Source organism: Delphinapterus leucas, chromosome X, assembly GCF_059928025.1.
Source record: "Delphinapterus leucas isolate spDelLeu-1000000601 "Yukka" chromosome X, BTC_Dleu_Yukka2, whole genome shotgun sequence".
Taxonomy (NCBI): Eukaryota; Metazoa; Chordata; class Mammalia; order Artiodactyla; family Monodontidae; genus Delphinapterus; species Delphinapterus leucas.
The window spans coordinates 3,489,180-3,505,616 of record NC_143150.1 but is presented as its reverse complement, the minus strand read 5'-3'; the positions used below and the strand labels follow the sequence as shown (position 1 = coordinate 3,505,616).

Genomic DNA, 16,437 nt, shown 5'->3' with positions numbered 1-16,437 from the left:
CATGAACTTACATACAGACAGTCTTAGGAATAATGGGACTGGCATGCATTATCCCAGCAATGGCAAGGAAGCAGGGGATGGGGGAAGGATGGGTGAAAAGGCAACCAGCAGCTAATGATAGACCGCTTAGGAGCATTGATCAGGGAGTAGGCAGGGAGAATCTCCTTTTGGTGCTCTCTGTGGTGTTACTTAGGGGTTCTAGGATACTTTGGACTAGTGGCTGGGGCTGCCATCTTAATCTCATTTCCTTGAGCCATGACTATTAGAAGTGGTCTCCTTGGGTGACACACTGTGACTTTCTAAAAATCTTTTTGGTGTCCAACCAAACTGCATTCAGGATGCAGCATGCCTGTTGAGATTGTGCTGATTCTGAGATCAAGGTGGACCTGGATTCTCAGCCCTGTCTTCATTTTGGCCTTCGGAAAGGGGCACGTGACAGTTCTCTATTACAGACACTTGTAAGGAGCTTAGGCAAGTCATTCAAACACATGAAACTGAGTTTATCTACCTTATAAATATTTTACAATTATGACTGTCCCTTTTACTCATATTAAGAACAAATGAGATCAAATCCCCTAAATAATATGTTATCAAACTGATAATAAGGTTAATAATTTAGTTGACTCAAAAGTCAACTCAACTCCAATTCATCCTTCTTAAAATTGGCATCAACAGAGGACCAGAGGTCCCTGACACAGTAGGAGCAAAGTTCTTGGGCTTGGCCTACGGTTTGGAGTGTGAAGGGTGTGGAAGGAAGAATTTGATTTTCACCTGCCAGTAGCCCTCTTTTTTGAGCCAGATTTCAAGCCTCAACTACCATCCAGCCCAAATCGCTTACTCCATCCAGTATTTGACTAGCTGCCTTGGCAGGGAGGTGACTTTCCTGTCTCTCTAATGTTTTTAAAAATTTAGGCATTTGATCTAGAATTTGTTCTATATGTCCCTTTTTAGTATAAATTTTAAAAATTACTTGATCCTTTTCCTAAAGAGTTTGCAGGCAGTAATGAGTCCAAGCTAAGCAGTGTCCAGCTGGCTGCAAGGGTTTCAAAGGGCTTGAGAGAAAAGGGCTTTCTGGAGGAGAGGTATACCAAAGAGAGTACTATTTTCCTGAGGGGCTAGACATGGCAGGTCATCAGCCATCTTGGTGCCAGGCTGGCCCAGTTGGTTCTATCTGTTTTGGCCATACATGGTAGACAGTGGTAAGCCTTAACTGTCCACACTAACCTCCAAGCCAATAAAGGGGTTGTGGGCCATGTTCAGAGATTAGCACTGGCTCCTGCCTTTGTTATCAGTACTTATGCCTAGTGGGCCCTGCTGTGGGCAGGGGAGGTGGCAGGCAGGACCACATGGGACACAGCCTGGCTCCCTAGTGAGTCAGAATCATCTGATCTGGACCAGTCAACAATCATCCTTAGTCTGGAACTTTCAAATACCCAAGGCTCTCACTAAAGGCCATAGAGTCTCCTGTTCTTTCTTTAGTGGGCAGAGTGCAATAAAATACATGCTGTGCCCTCAGCTGAGGGAGACTGGCAGATTAAGATGAGCAACTGGACAAATGGCAGTGTTTGGCTCCAATGAGGATATACTCAGCAATGGGGAAAAGTAATTTTTTCTGTTGTTATTGTTTCTTCATTGAGATTCATAAATATTAATTGAGAGTCATGGCTTGGTAAGAAGGTTAAAAAAGAAGAATCCTGAAACACATGAAGGGGAGCCCTGGGGTTTGGGTGCATGGACACTTCCTAGGGTATACAGTGCTCTGGTTGCGGCACCGCCAATATCTACTGTTTGCGGATCATGCCCTTGATAGCTGACTCCCGGTTGACATATGTGGCCCAATAAACCAGATTGAAAATGGCGAAGAGCACAGGAAAAATGATGCGGGAAATTTTGTCAACCTTGCTGACACTGTTGTAGGTCTTGGTCTCAGTTGGGATATCCTGCACGTAGGTGGTCTTGGGTGAAGCAATGATTGTCGGGGTTGAGGAGGCACTAGGAGCAGCGCCCTTGGAGATGGTGGAGAACTCAGTGTCCTTGGCCAGGTTGATGGGATAGGTGGTCCCCACGATGTTGAAGGTGGTGCTGGTTTTCTTTGTCGGGACTGCTGGTGTTTTCTTCTAGGGGCCAGAAAAAGTAGGGGAGAGGGGGGGAACAAAACAAAAGCTAATTAATCCATTATACAGAACACCTTCAGAGGCTGTGGGGAGGAGGCGCCATGAGGGAAGTTAGGAAAGAGGGGCTATGAAGCCAATAGCACTGAGTAGCCAGGTTTGTGTCTGGGGATAATTGAACATGAGTTTGAAAACAGAAAATTTGCAACATCCTGGTTTACTAGCTATGTGGCTTTGGCCAAGTCACTTCTCTTAGAGCTTTAGTTTCTTCTTCCGTAAAATGAGGATCAAAATATTTTTCAGGGTTGTTGAGAGGGTCAGATTAAAAATTGGTGGCATAAATAACTGGAAAACTGAAATCTTGGTCACATGTAGGGTCCTGTACAATAATGTGATTTGATCCTCACAGTAATCATGTGAGGTAAGTGTGTGAGATTACTCCCATTTGACAGATGAGAAAACTCAGCCTCAGACTGAGTGGCAGAGCCCACACTAGCCACCTGGGCTCTCAACTTTTATCCAGGGCTGCACTGTACTGCTTTCTATAAGTATGAGACACTTTTTGGTTACCCGAGACATAACTCCAAAAGGCTTCAACCATCAAGTGGCACATCTCCTGTGAGGAAGAGAGCTTGGTGAGTCTGAAAGTCATTTCGTCTTAAAGACACATAAATACTATAGCATGTTTACATGCATCATTATAACAGTATCTCACCCTTCATGCACTGTAAATGTCCACTCTTGCAAGGCTGCAGGCAGGAGCCACAGCCTCCCCAGGGAGTTATGCAAATGCTTCCCTCTGACACAACAAAGGCAGGGATGCTGGGGGCTTGCTATGACACGACACTTTGTTTTCTTTTTCCAGATTATAAAAAAACTCAGTGGTAAACAAACATAGATACATGTTCCCACTTGTTCTCATATATATGACTTGTGTATACATGGACCTTCCATGTAGAAAAGAGAAAAGAAGACAAAGCTCAGGCCTGGATCAGAAGAGAGAGGCTGAGAGGCTGAGGAACAGGGGAGGACAAAGACAGTGGCTGAGGTCATAGTCTGAGTGCTGAGCTCATAGTGTTTGTTGCCTCACTTCCCTCTCTGGCCTTTTCTTCCTTCCATCTCTCTTTGTTTCTAGGGAAAAGTGGAGCTAGATGAGCTTCAAAAATACCCAGGAGTATTTGACAAAAAGTGACAACTAATTATGTTGCCCTGATTTCACACACCTCACATTGTTCCCTTAATGTTACTTTGCTTCCCATCATCTGTTTTACTTCTTTACTTCCTACTTGTTTCCTTCCTAGGTTTCTCTACTCCCACCCTCTCTTACTGACCCCCTTTCTCCTAATCTATTTCTATTTCTTTACTTCTTTACTTCAGAGTTCCCACCATTTTGATCGTTTTTTTTTCTTTAGACCACACTGCCATTTATCTTCCTGATCCTAATAATAACTTCTGCCCAATATTTACTGAATATTTACTGGGCCAAGAACTATGCTAGGTGTTTAGGGATACGTAGGAAGGTTAAAAGTTCAGTCCCTGTTTTCTGGGAGTTTACAGTCCAGCGAGGGAGACAGCCTTGTGAACACATCATTGCCATATAATGTGATAAGAGTTCTAAGAGATATGAACAAAGTGTGATGGGAATTCAGTAGAGGGAGGGACAAAGTACCTACAGGTGCTGGAAAAGGTGGCTCAGAGAAGGCAATGAGGATGGTGAGCTGGGTTGCAAAAGATGAGCAGGAGCTCACCAGATGAAGATGTAGCAAAGGCCAGTGCACAGGCCAAAGGCACTGCTTATTTGAGGGATGACAAGTAGTTTGCTGTAGTTGGATGACAGTGTGCATGGTAAAGGCCTGCCTGTGCTGGCTTCAGGGTTTTCATCAGGGAGGGGAAGGGGAACAAAAAAGAGGGTGCTGGTTTAAGTAAATGAGCAGTCTGACTAATGGACATTTAAAAAGCAATACTGTTCTTTCTCCTTGAGGATTGTAGTCACATTGCTACAAGTGGAGGGGGACAGAACTCTAAGGCTTCTAAGAACTGCGTAAATGCTTTAAATACTGCATGGGACTCATTTATAATTAGCAAATTCATTGTGAATACAGTCCTGCTGCTAAATGCCTCTGCTATTAAATAAAGGAGCACTTCGCTTGTTTGCCTGCTTACTTATTAATTTGCTTAGTAATCTCTTTTTTTTCATGGGTACACAAGAAAAAAAGGAAAAAATGGAAAGAAAAAAACCACTACCCTGACTTTGCTAGAAGCTTTCACACTCACATATATTATTTCATTTAGTCATCTTATTAGCTGGTTACAACCAAGTCTCTGAAATAATCATTCTGAACAGCAAACACTTTATTTAGCTCTGTAGGCACTTTGTGTTCTATAGGTGGAGAAGCAGCAGTTGACTTAATCGCAGATTTTTTAAGTAATAAAAGAAAATTACCTTTTAATTTCCCTTGCCCTTTCCATCATGGCACATTTTAATCAGCCACTATAATTTTTACCTAAATTGTCAAAGAAGGGAAATCAAAGCCAAAGTTGTAGTGCTGAGAAGACAGAAGCAGGAGGCAGAGATTAATGGTTAATAATTCCCATTTCTGCATCTAGTTTTCTAATAATTCTCTATGCCCTGGAATTTGATAGATACAAACTAGTGACTTAACTTTGACCAAGATGCAATTCTGTTCTTACCTCCTTAGCCAATGCCAGGCTCTTAGCTACATGATAGATGTTTACAGAATGAAAAATGACCCCCCAAATAAAGATTCTTGATGTGATTTCTAGTTTTTTCCTCCTGAGTCTTGACCTCTCCTATACAGACAGCATATCTCTATAGTTCATCCTGGAGTAATTCCCATACCACCAAAATGAAATTGACTCTTCCAAATTCCTCCAAGCATTTTGACCTGAGGACAAGGACACTTTTCTATCTAGAAGGCCACCTCATGTGGATTTTGGAATGAGGTAATGAAAACTTTTATGGATCAATGCATGTCCAACTCATGAGTTTTTCTCAGATGGCACTCATGTTTATTATTTCCAGAAGTGCTAATTAGAGAGTTAGTTGAAGCCCTGAATGTACCTGAGACCACCAGGACCTCAGAGTATATGCAGATATGGTCCTGTGACTCTGTGTTAACCCTGTAACATTCATCCAGCTTTCCTGAACCCCAGTTTTCAGAAGTGGGGCAAAGTAATGGAATATATGCTATGTTGGATTCAAAGACAAATCAGACAAAGACCCAATTTTTAAATGCAAACAACCCAATTTTTTAAATGGCAAAGGACTTGAATAGACTTCAAACATCTTCTTCTCCAAAGAAGATATAGAATTGGCTAATAAGCATGTGAAAAGATCCTTAATATCACTGGTCATAAGGGAAATGCAAATCAAACCCACAGTGAGATACCACCTTACGCCCATTAGGGTGCCTACTATCAACAATAAGAGCAATAAAATAAAAAAAGAAAATAACAAGTGTAGACAAGGATATGGAGAAATTTGAACCCTTGTTTACTGTTGGGAATGTAAAATGGTACAGCTGCTATGAAAAATGGTATGTCAGATCCTCAAAAAGTTAAAAATAGAATTAAAATATGACCCAGCAATTCCACTTTGGGGTATATACCCTGCAAATTGAAAGCAAGGTCTTAAAGAGATACTTGTACACCCATGTTCATAGCAGCATAATTCTCAATAGCCAAAAGATGAATGCAATGAAAGTCCATCCATACAGTGGGATATTATTCAGCCTTAAAAAGGAAGGAAATTCTGACACAGGTTACATGAATGAACCTTAAGGACGTTATGCTACATGAAATAAGCCAGTCACAAAAAGACAAATACTGTGATCCCACTTATATGAGGTACTGAGAGAAGTCAGATTCATAGAGACAGAAAGTAGAATGGTGGTTGCCAGGGGGAGACTGGAGGGGAGAATGGGAATTTCTGGTTTCATGGGGACAGAGTTTCAGTTTTGCAAGATGAAAAAGTTCTGGAAGTTGGTTGTACATTGTGAACCTACTTATTAAAATTGGTTAAGATGGTAAATTTTAGGCTGTCTAATGAGGAACAGTAATTAAAATAAGAGAGAACTAAAATATAAGGGAGAACATAAGAAGTACACAGAAAGGCACAAATGCTGAGTCAAGTGAATTCAAAAGAGGAAGGGAGCATGCTGGATCAGGAAGAGGTCAGTAAGCCAATAGAAAGGGGAGAAAATGCAGGTGGAAGAGAAGTAATCACTGGCACCAGTTTACTGAGAGGGTGGGAGATATCCAGAGCATATGTGGGGAGGTACCTGGGGCCAGATCACAGCTAAGGAAAGAGCGGATGAGACTCAGATACTATCTATGGTTTATCAATTTTGTTTATCTCTTCGAAGAACCAACTTTTAGTTTCATTGATCTTTTCTATTGTTTTATTAGTCTCTATTTCATCTACTTTTGCTCGGATCTTTATGATTTCCTTCCTGCTACTAACTTAGGGTTTTGTTTGTTCTTCTTTTTCTAGCTCCTTTAAATGTAAGATTAGGTTCTTTATTTGAGATTTTTCTTGTTTCCTGAGGTAAGCTTGTATTACTATAAACATCCCTCTTAGAACTGCTTCTGCTGTATCCCAAAGATTTTGGATCACTCTGATTTCATTTTCATTTGTCTCCAGGTATTTTTAAATTTCCTCTTTGATTTCTTCAGTGATTCATTGGTTGTTTAGTAGCATATATTTTAGCCTCCATATGTTTGTGTGTTTTGCAGTTTTTTTTTGTGTGTGTGTGGTTGGTTCCTGCTCACATGGTGTTACGGTCAGAAAAGATGCTTGATATGATTTCAATTTTCCTAAATTTACAGAGGCTTGTTTTGTGGCCTAGCATGTTATCCCTCCTGGAAAATGTCCCATGTGCACTTGAAAAGAATGTATATTCTGTTGCTTTCAGATGAAATGACTTATAAATATCAATTAAGTCCATCTGGTCTAATGTGTCATTTAAGGCCAGTGTTTCCCTATTAATTTTCTGTCTGGATGATCTGCCTGTTGATGTAAGTGGGGTGTTAAAGTCCCCTACTATTATTGTGTTACTGTCAATTTCTCCCTCTATGTCTGTTAATATTTGCTTTATGTATTTAGGTGCTCCTATGTTGGGTGCATATATATATTTACAATTATTATATCTTCTTTATGGATTGATCCCTTGATCATTATGTAATATCCTTCCTCATCTCCTCTATCTGTCTTTATTAAAGTCTATTTTGTCTGATATAAGTATTGCTACACTGGCTTTCTTTTCACTTCCATTTGCATGGAATACTTTTTTTCCATCCCCTCAGTCTGTGTGTGTGTCTTTAGATCTGAAGTGTGTCTCCTGTAGGCAGCATACATATGGGTCTTGTTTTTTTATCCATTCAGCTACTCTGTCTCTTTTGATTGTATCATTTAGTCCATTTACATTTAAAGTAATTATTGATATGTATGTTCTTATTACCATTTTGTTAATTGTTTTTGTCTGCTGGTGGGTGAGGCTGGTCCCAGGGCTAGAGCAGGCTCACTGGAGAGTGAGGCCAGAGCCTGGGGGGTTCTGAGGCTGGTGCCTGCCCACTGGCAGGTGAAGCTGGGTCCCAGGGTCTCTGGCTGGAGGTCGCTGGGGGTCCCGGGTCTGGTGCCTGCACACTGGTTTGTGGGGCAGATCCTGTGCCCTCTGGTGGACAGGGCCATGTCCAGGGGCAGCTGTGGGCTCAGGGGGTCTTAAGGCAGCCTGTCTGTTGGTGGGTGGGGCTGTGCCCATGCCCGGTTAGTTGCTTGGCATGAGGTGTCTCAGCACTTTTGCCTACAGGCAGGGATGGGTCCTGAGGCTTATAAGCTAGAGGGAGGATTTCACAATGGTGCTTACCAGCACCAGTGTCCTCATAGTAGAATCAGCTCCCCAAATGGCTGCCACCAGTGTCTGTGTCCCCAGGGTGAGCTGCAGTTGCCTCCTACCTCTCTGGGAGACTCTCCAGATCAGCAGGTAGCTCTGACCCAGGCTCCTATTACTGCTTCTGCCCTGGATCCCGGAGCATGTGAGAGTTTGTGTGCGCCCTTTAAGAGTACAGTTTCTACTTCCCACAGCTCTCTGGGACTCTCGAGAATGAGCCCTGCTGGTCTTCAAAGCCAAATGCTCTGGGGGCTCGTTTCCCAGTATATGACCCACAGGCTATGGAGCCCAACATAGGGTCAGACCCCTCTCTCCTTGGGGAGAACCTCTGCAATGGTACTTATCCTCCTGTTTGTGGATTGTCCACCTGGGTTTATGGAACTTGCCTATATTGCGACTCCACCTCTCCTATCCATCTTGTTTGGTTCCTTCTTCATACATTAGTTGTAGAAGATCTTTTCTGGTACATTCCAGTCTTTTTCATCAATGATTTTTCTGCAAATAGTTGTGATTTTGGTGTGTCCATGAGCGGAGTTGAGCTCAGGGTCTTTCTACTATGCCATCTTGGCTGATCCACCTGTTTGTTTCTGTTTCAATTGATTCACCAGGGATAGAGTATGACTGTTGTCAGGGCATTTACACCTACTTAAGAAAAGGGTGGGAAGGCCACCAGTTTATGAATACAAGTTAACCCACAGTGAATATCATTCACCCCAGAGGGAAAATATCAAGTGGTGACTCAATTTGTGGCTATTTTTACAGGAATGCCCCCAATTTTTTTAACACCTTTATTGGAGTATAATTGCTTTACAATGGTGTGTTGGTTTCTGCTTTATAACAAAGTGAATCAGCTATACATATACATGTGTTCCCATATCTCTTCCCTCTTGCATCTCCGTCCCTCCGACGCTCCCTATCCCACCCCTCTAGGTGGTCACAAAGCACGGAGCTGATTTCCCTGTGCTATGTGGCTGCTTCCCACTAGCTATCTATTTTACATTTGGTAGTATTTATAAGTCTATGCCACTCTCTCAGTTCATCCGAGATTACCCTTCCCCCCCCCGTGTCCTCAAGTCCATTCTCTACGTCTGCATCTTTATTCCTGTCCTGCCCATAGGTTCTTCAGAACCTTTTTTTTTTTAGATTCCATATATATGTGTTAGCATGCGGTATTTGTTTTTCTCTTTCTCACTTACCGGGAAAATATTAAATACACAAACATTCGAATTATAGAGGTCCCAGAAGAAGAAGAGAAAAAGAAAGGGACTGAGAAAATATTTGAAGAGATTATAGTTGAAAACTTCCCTAATATGGGAAAGGAAATAGTCAATCAAGTCCAGGAAGTGCAGAGAGTCCCATGCAGGATAAATCCAAGGAGAAACATGCCAAGACACATATTAATCAAACTATCAAAAATTAAATACAAGAAAAAATATTAAAAGCAGCAAGGGAAAAACAACAAATAACATACAAGGGAATCCCCATAAGGTTAACAGCTGATCTTTCAGCAGAAACTCTGCAAGACAGAAGGGAGTGGCAGGACATATTTAAAGTGATGAAAGGGAAAAACCTACAACCAAAATTACTCTACCCAGCAAGGATCTCATTCAGACTTGACAGAGAAATTAAAACCTTTACAGACAAGCAGAAGCTAAGAGAATTCAGCACCACCAAACCAGCTTTACAACATATGCTAAAGGAACTTCTCTAGGCAGGAAACACAAGAGAAGGAAAAGACCTACAATAACAAACCCAAAACAATTAAGAAAATGGTAATAGGAACATACATATCAATAATTACCTTAAATGTAAATGGATTAAATGCTCCAACCAAAAGACATAGACTGGCTAAATGGATACAAAAGCAAGACCCATATATATTCTGTCTACAAGAGACCCACTTCAGACCTAGGGATACATACAGACTGAAAGTGAGGGGATGGAAAAAGATACTCCATGCAAATGGAAATCAAAAGAAAGCTGGAGTAGCAATTCTCATATCAGACAAATTTTTAAAAGTCATTAATGATAAGAAACTAAACTTTTCCAAACTATGGATGGAAGTTGAGCATTTTCTCTAATGTAAAATAAGATAAAATATTATTCTAGAGCATTCAAATATACTTACCTGAAAATAAGAAAAAAAGCATAAGAATTACTGTGTTTCCAAAATTTAGGTAAGAACTTATGAATACTTTAAAAGCAGTTCTAAGAATAATAACTGTCTTCTTTTTAAAAGTAGAGGTTTATTTCTTCATCTTAATTTGCTTTGATTATTCTTAATTTTCAAAAAATTGAATCAAGGTAATAATGCACCTAGTTAAAAAGAAATAAATGTAAAGACTTATAATGAAAACCAGGAAAGCCTTATCCCCATGTATCCCAACCTTGTCCAGCAATTCATAATTATTTTTAATTCTCTTAGCTGATACTTCTAACAGTTATTTATATATTTCTAAATAATATGCTTATACTGCTATCTGTTTTGCACATAACCATTCATCTTTTCATGATAATGATTTACCTCACTTATGCAACCCTTCCTCCATCTTCCAATACAATTATAACAATATTTTTAGTTCAATCAATAATCAATCATATCATTATAAATGACTATATAAATACCTCTAACCTCTTGCTACAAACTGCACTGGTTCCTCTCCAGGTGTGCTTGCTGCATAGATTTCATCTTACGTATTCCCTTCATCTATCTCCTCTGTAGGGTACCCTCTTCTCTGGATCCAATGTCGTTCCCTTTTTTGTTCTATTCTCTTGTTTTAGTAGAACATATCCTCCAGTATTTTCCTAAGGTGGAATGCATGGGAAGTGACATTTCTGAGTTCCTGCAGGTCTGAAAATAACTACTCTACCTTTCCACTTAAGTGATACTTCGGCTAGGCATAGGATTCAAATCCTCAGATTTAGGGTTTACAGCTCCACTGTCTTTCAGCATCCAATGTAGCTGAGAAGTCTGATGCCATTCTGCTAATCATTTCTTTGTAGATAACATTTACTGTCTTTCTAGAATCTCTTTAGACTATCATTTATCCCTGGTTTTCTAAAATTGCAAGATGATATCACTTTACGTGGGCCTATGGGGACAGTTTCAATCTGGATGCTTATATCTTTCCATTTGTAAAGATGTCTTGTTCTTTGTTAATTTCCTTTGCTCTCATTTCTCTGTTCACTCATTCTGCAGCTTCTGAGTTGGATGAATTTTCTGGATTCATCTCTAAGCCCCTTAACCTTTTCTTTTACATTCTCCATTTATTTCCTTTTTACCCTACTTGTAGGGAGATTCTCTTCAGTTTACTTTCCCACCTTTCTATTGAAATTTTTATTTTGGCAGTTATTTTTCATTTCAAAAGCTCTTCTTTATTCTCTGATTTCCTTTTATATTAGCATCCTATTCTTATTTTATGTATATATTTACAACTATAAGATAAAATTTACTTTTGTTTTTCTTAAATTCTCTTTAATTCCCTGAATTATCTCTGTTCCTGCCAAGATGAGTTTTGTTTTTGTTTTCTTTAATCTTTTCTTTTTCACGTTGAAAATTTCACTTTGGTAATCCTTGGTATTCCAGTTTTATTTGTCAACATAAAAGATGTCTGTATGCTCAGTGTACCTGAGCTGGGCTTGCTGATTTGCAAACTATGATTTAAGAAGATTATTTGGAAGGAGGTCATTTTATGGGGTACTCCAAAATGTCACTATGTAGAAGTCTTTTCCCTGGAGACATTCAGCTTCTTTAGAAGAGAAGCTTCTGCTGTTCTTCAGGAAAGTATACATCTGGCTGTAGACATTTTACATGTTGGGCAGGCTCTGGGGTCTTGACTACTTTGTACACAGACTTTTAGCCAATCCCCCTAATTGCAGCCCCATGATTTACTGTCTGCTGTACCAAGCACCTTGAATACTGAGTTTCTCTGGGGTTCTATCTTACTCCAGCTTGATAAATCAGTTCTTATTCTCCCTTTCCCCATTCATTTTTCTTGAAAAATGCATTACAGTCTCTTGTCTGACTGAAATCCTTCTCCAGATCTCCTGGTACTTGTCGGTTTAAACCTATTTTATTTCTTTACCCTCATTTTAATGGAATTTTTAAAGGAAGCAGTGATAAAACATGTAGTTGTTCCTCAGAAGCCCAGAGTTCATCTATTTTGCAGAGTGCTATTATAAGGTAGTCGTTAGTCATTTGTCTTCATTTGAAAATGAATTTTTGTTCCTACCTACCCCTTCTTTTCCTTTCCTTTATCTTTCCCCTCACATTTTATCTAATCCTTGATCATAGTACAGATCAGAAATAGATTTTTGAATCATTTTTATTAGTTTTAAACAGTTTTGTGCTCACCCATTCTAGCTTTGTGAGGCAAATAAGGTTTAATATGTCTCTTTAAAGAAGGAAAAAAGCAGAATAAGTTATGATTAAATTTCACTATTTTTACTTTTAATGCACTTCATTCTTTTGTCCTGTGGGTCAGTGGTTCTCACTGTTAGTTCATTCATATTGTAGCAGTGTAGACAAAGCACAGCACCCTCACATTAGAGATCCATTTTTACACATTCCATTGTTTTTTTTTCAAATCTCATAATCAACATCCTTTCAATAACTTAAATAGATTGACCATGGAGAGGGACTAAGGAGGACGACTGAGATCACCATCTTTGCAGAAGACTTTTAGATCATTCTTTTTGTTCTCTTTTTTTCATTTTCAGTACTCCTTGGAATTAGAGAAACAGTTATCATCTTTGACATCTACATTTACAGTTTCTTAATCTATTCTAGTGCTCTCTGTACCTTCAAACCACCACTGCATCTCTTCCCAGTCACAAAAAAAAGTCTACCATATTTTTCACAAGGTATCCATGACTGCCTTTCAGATATCTGAAATTAGCAATCACCATCCCCTTAATGCATTTGTCCCTTCTCCACTGTAGTAACCAAACTGGAACAGCATATTTTAAACATGGTCCAACCTGTACAGAATAAAAGGGGCTTATCATCTCACTTGGTCTAGGTAACTTCTAACTCAGACTCAAACAAACTTTGGCTTCTCAAGAGTTATACCACATGGATTCCTTATATTAAATTTGCCATTTTCCTATATCCCAGCATCTTATTTATAATATACAATTTTTGTTAAGTTTTTTTATCCTAGAACTAACTTTTTTAGAATCTATGTGTAAGAATATATACACTACCACGTATAAAATAGTTAGCTAATCGGAACCTACTATAAAGCGCAGGAAGCTCAGCTTGGTGCTCTGTGATGACCAAGATGGGTGGGATGGGGGGTTGAGTGGGAGGGAGGTCCAAGAGGGAGGGCATATATGTATACATGTGGCTGATTCACTTCATTGTACAGCAGAAACTAACACAACATTGTAAAGCAATTATGCTCCCATAAAAAAATTTAAAAAGAAAATAAAATGTTAATCTGTTGATTTCAGCCTGTTCTTTCAAACTTCAGAAATTCTGTTTGATTCTAATTCAGAAGATACTCCTCTTCATTAATGCCAGTTTACAAATTTGAATCTCCTACATTCTATATCTTCATTTAAGTCACAGATGACAGCATTTAAGAGGGAAGGGTCAAGGACAAAGCCCTGTGGCTTATCACAGGAATGTCCATTCAGGTTGATGACCCTCCATCAATGAATTATATTTGACTTCAGTTGGTCAACCAACTACATCAGCATAATTGTATTATTTTTTCTACTGTGGTTTCTTCTTCATGAAGACATAATTTTAAAAAGTTAGTCAGATGTCTTTTCATGAATTTTCTTAAGGTTAGTTTGGCATAATTTCTTCTTAGTGAACTCAGACTGGCTATCAATAGTTAGTGCTAACTGCTCTTAAAACATCTGTTTAATAATATATTCTAGGGACTTTTCAGTTTAATATGTCAGAGTAAGGACATCTTTGCTCCCTTTTCTTCTCTGTAACCAATCAAAATTATAAGAAAAATGAGATATAGAAACCAAAACTCTACCTTTGATGAAAATTGAAAGCATTTTCTCATCCCAAAAAGTAAGGGCTCCCAAATGCAGTAAAAATTGTATCAGGGTGAAGAAGACACAAATGCACTAAAAATTGTATCAGGATGAAGAAGACACTGAGGATGCCTACTGTTCTGGATTTCAGGCCAAGAATAGAGTCCTAAAAGGTGGGTGGCAGGACCTGAGTGAGAAAACAAATGACCCTTGTTTTGAAACAAAATGGTTTTAAGGCTGGTAGTGAGAACATCCTGGAATACTGTTTGACCACCACAGAGTAGAGAGGAGGTAGAGACTGGAAAAATTAGAGGATATGATACTACACATATGCGCGTGCACACACTCTCTCTCTCTCTCTCTCACACACACACACACACACACACTACACCATACATAGAGGACTTTCTTGTGAGTTATTTGTAAGAATTTATATAGATAACAGATCATGGTCAAACTACTCACTTTCAACTACATACTCTCAACTACTCATTACCATCCTACTCATTCTCTCAGTCCCTCCCCAAAATGATACTTTCACACATAGCAGTGCTAGTAAAGAACTCCTCTAATACAACTTCAAGTAACAATTGAAAAACAATAATATGGTATTGATGCAAAATATGTTACAAGGAGAAGAAATAACCAATAAAGGACTGTGTAACAACACACAAAACAAACATAGAATACATGAAAAGCTAAGTCAGCAGAAATCATAAAATGAATACAAGGAAAAATAATACTGCTATAGAAATGAAGGAGAATAGGCATGGGTGAAAATGTTCAGAGACATGGAAGACACACTTGAGAAAAATAAGAAAAATGAAATGGAAAATAACAGTTACAAATTACTAGAGAAAAATGGTAGATATGGAGGACAAAGTTCTATTATATGCATAATCTGCGCTTCTAGGAAGATAACAGATCAAAGATATGTTTCAGTAAAGCTTTCCTGAAACAAAGACACTTGTGAATCCATAGGCTTAAAGGGCAACATGCTGTCCTAGGAAAAATTCATAAAGATAGATCAAGATATATCCTTGTAGGGCTTCCCTGGTGGTGCAGTGGTTGAGCGTCCACCTGCCGATGCAGGGGACACGGGTTCGTGTCCCGGTCTGGGAAGATCCCACATGCCGCGGAGCAGCTGGGCCCATGAGCTATGGCCACTGAGCCTGTGCGTGTGGAGCCTGTGCTCCACAACGGGAGAGGCCACAACAGCGAGAGGCCCACGTACCACAAAAAAAAAAAAAAAATCCTTGTAAAGTAACTGGTATTTGTAAATAAAAGGCACATTCATATGGGTTTCTAGGCCATAAAATCACCCCTCCCCCATTATGTGAGAGATTCTCAGGCAGGTTTTAAATTTCTTCACACCAACATTCAGTGCTAGAACCGAATATAGCAGCCAATGTCTATGTGGACATCAGAGAAAGAGAATGTGACCCACAAATTGTACAACAGCCCAAATATAATTTAAGTATAAACACAATTGACAGATAATTTTACACATGTAAGATGGTAAGAAATATGGTTCCCATGAACCCTTCTTAAAGAAACTTCCAGAGGACAGCCTTGAGATAACTAAGCAATGAACAAAAAAATGGATAAAAGGACTATTATGAGAAAAGAGCCTATGTAAATATAAAACTATGACTAAGCAACTATAGAAATTACGGCTGCATAAAAGCATGTAAATGCTATAAAACTTGACAATGCAGAAAAAGTAGTATAACAAATAAAAGTTGGGAGATGACAGGGACCGGTTATTTCTTCATAATTTATAGCAAGGAGTTAATAAATTCTATCTAAATAAATAGTTAAAATCTATTCTAAAATTTTTCCAACTCACCAGTCTATATTCTATGGAATCTATTCCTCCGGTTTGAAAAGTCTTCATTATGTTTTCTCTTCTCCATGATTCTTCAAAGAGTACTAGAATGGTTCTGGGACCATATCTGCCAGTTCTTTTTAGCATCTTGGGTTAGTCTTCATCTAGAGCTAGAGATCTGAGCTCTTTTAAAGCAGCCAAGGACAACAATCTTGATTTCACTGTATCCATGTTTTTATTTTTACCAATTCCAGGTGGTTTACTGGCATTTTTTCTCTCTTTTTTCTTCCTTCCCATCCACTAATCCAATTAACATTTATTCAGCTTTTACTGAGTCAGATGCTGTGCAAGGATACTAGCTAGTTAGAAAGAATGCAGACAAGCCCCTGCCCCCAAGAAGTTCAGTCTAGTGAGGAAGCAGACAAATAACTCTAATACAAATAAATGCTCTTAATATCATGAGCACCCTCCCCCCACCCCAAGAAAAGCTAAAGGTATCTGCATGACTCTGGAAATATTCTATGGAGAAAATAGCACTTCATCTGGGTCTTAAAGACTAAGCAGGTCTTTATCAGGCAGGAAAATAAGAAAA

General features: G+C 39.2%; 1 protein-coding gene across 1 annotated transcript in view; it reads right to left on the bottom strand.

Moving 5' to 3' along the window:
* Positions 1–1,533: 1,533 nt before the first annotated feature.
* Positions 1,534–16,437, bottom strand: part of GABRA3 (gamma-aminobutyric acid type A receptor subunit alpha3) — a 153,135-nt gene continuing 138,231 nt past the window's right edge. Inside the window, exon 9 of the mRNA XM_022561118.2 lies at positions 1,534–2,117. Coding sequence (XP_022416826.2) covers positions 1,782–2,117 — 336 coding nt within the window. The 3' untranslated portion in view covers positions 1,534–1,781. The remainder of the gene's footprint in view (positions 2,118–16,437) is intronic.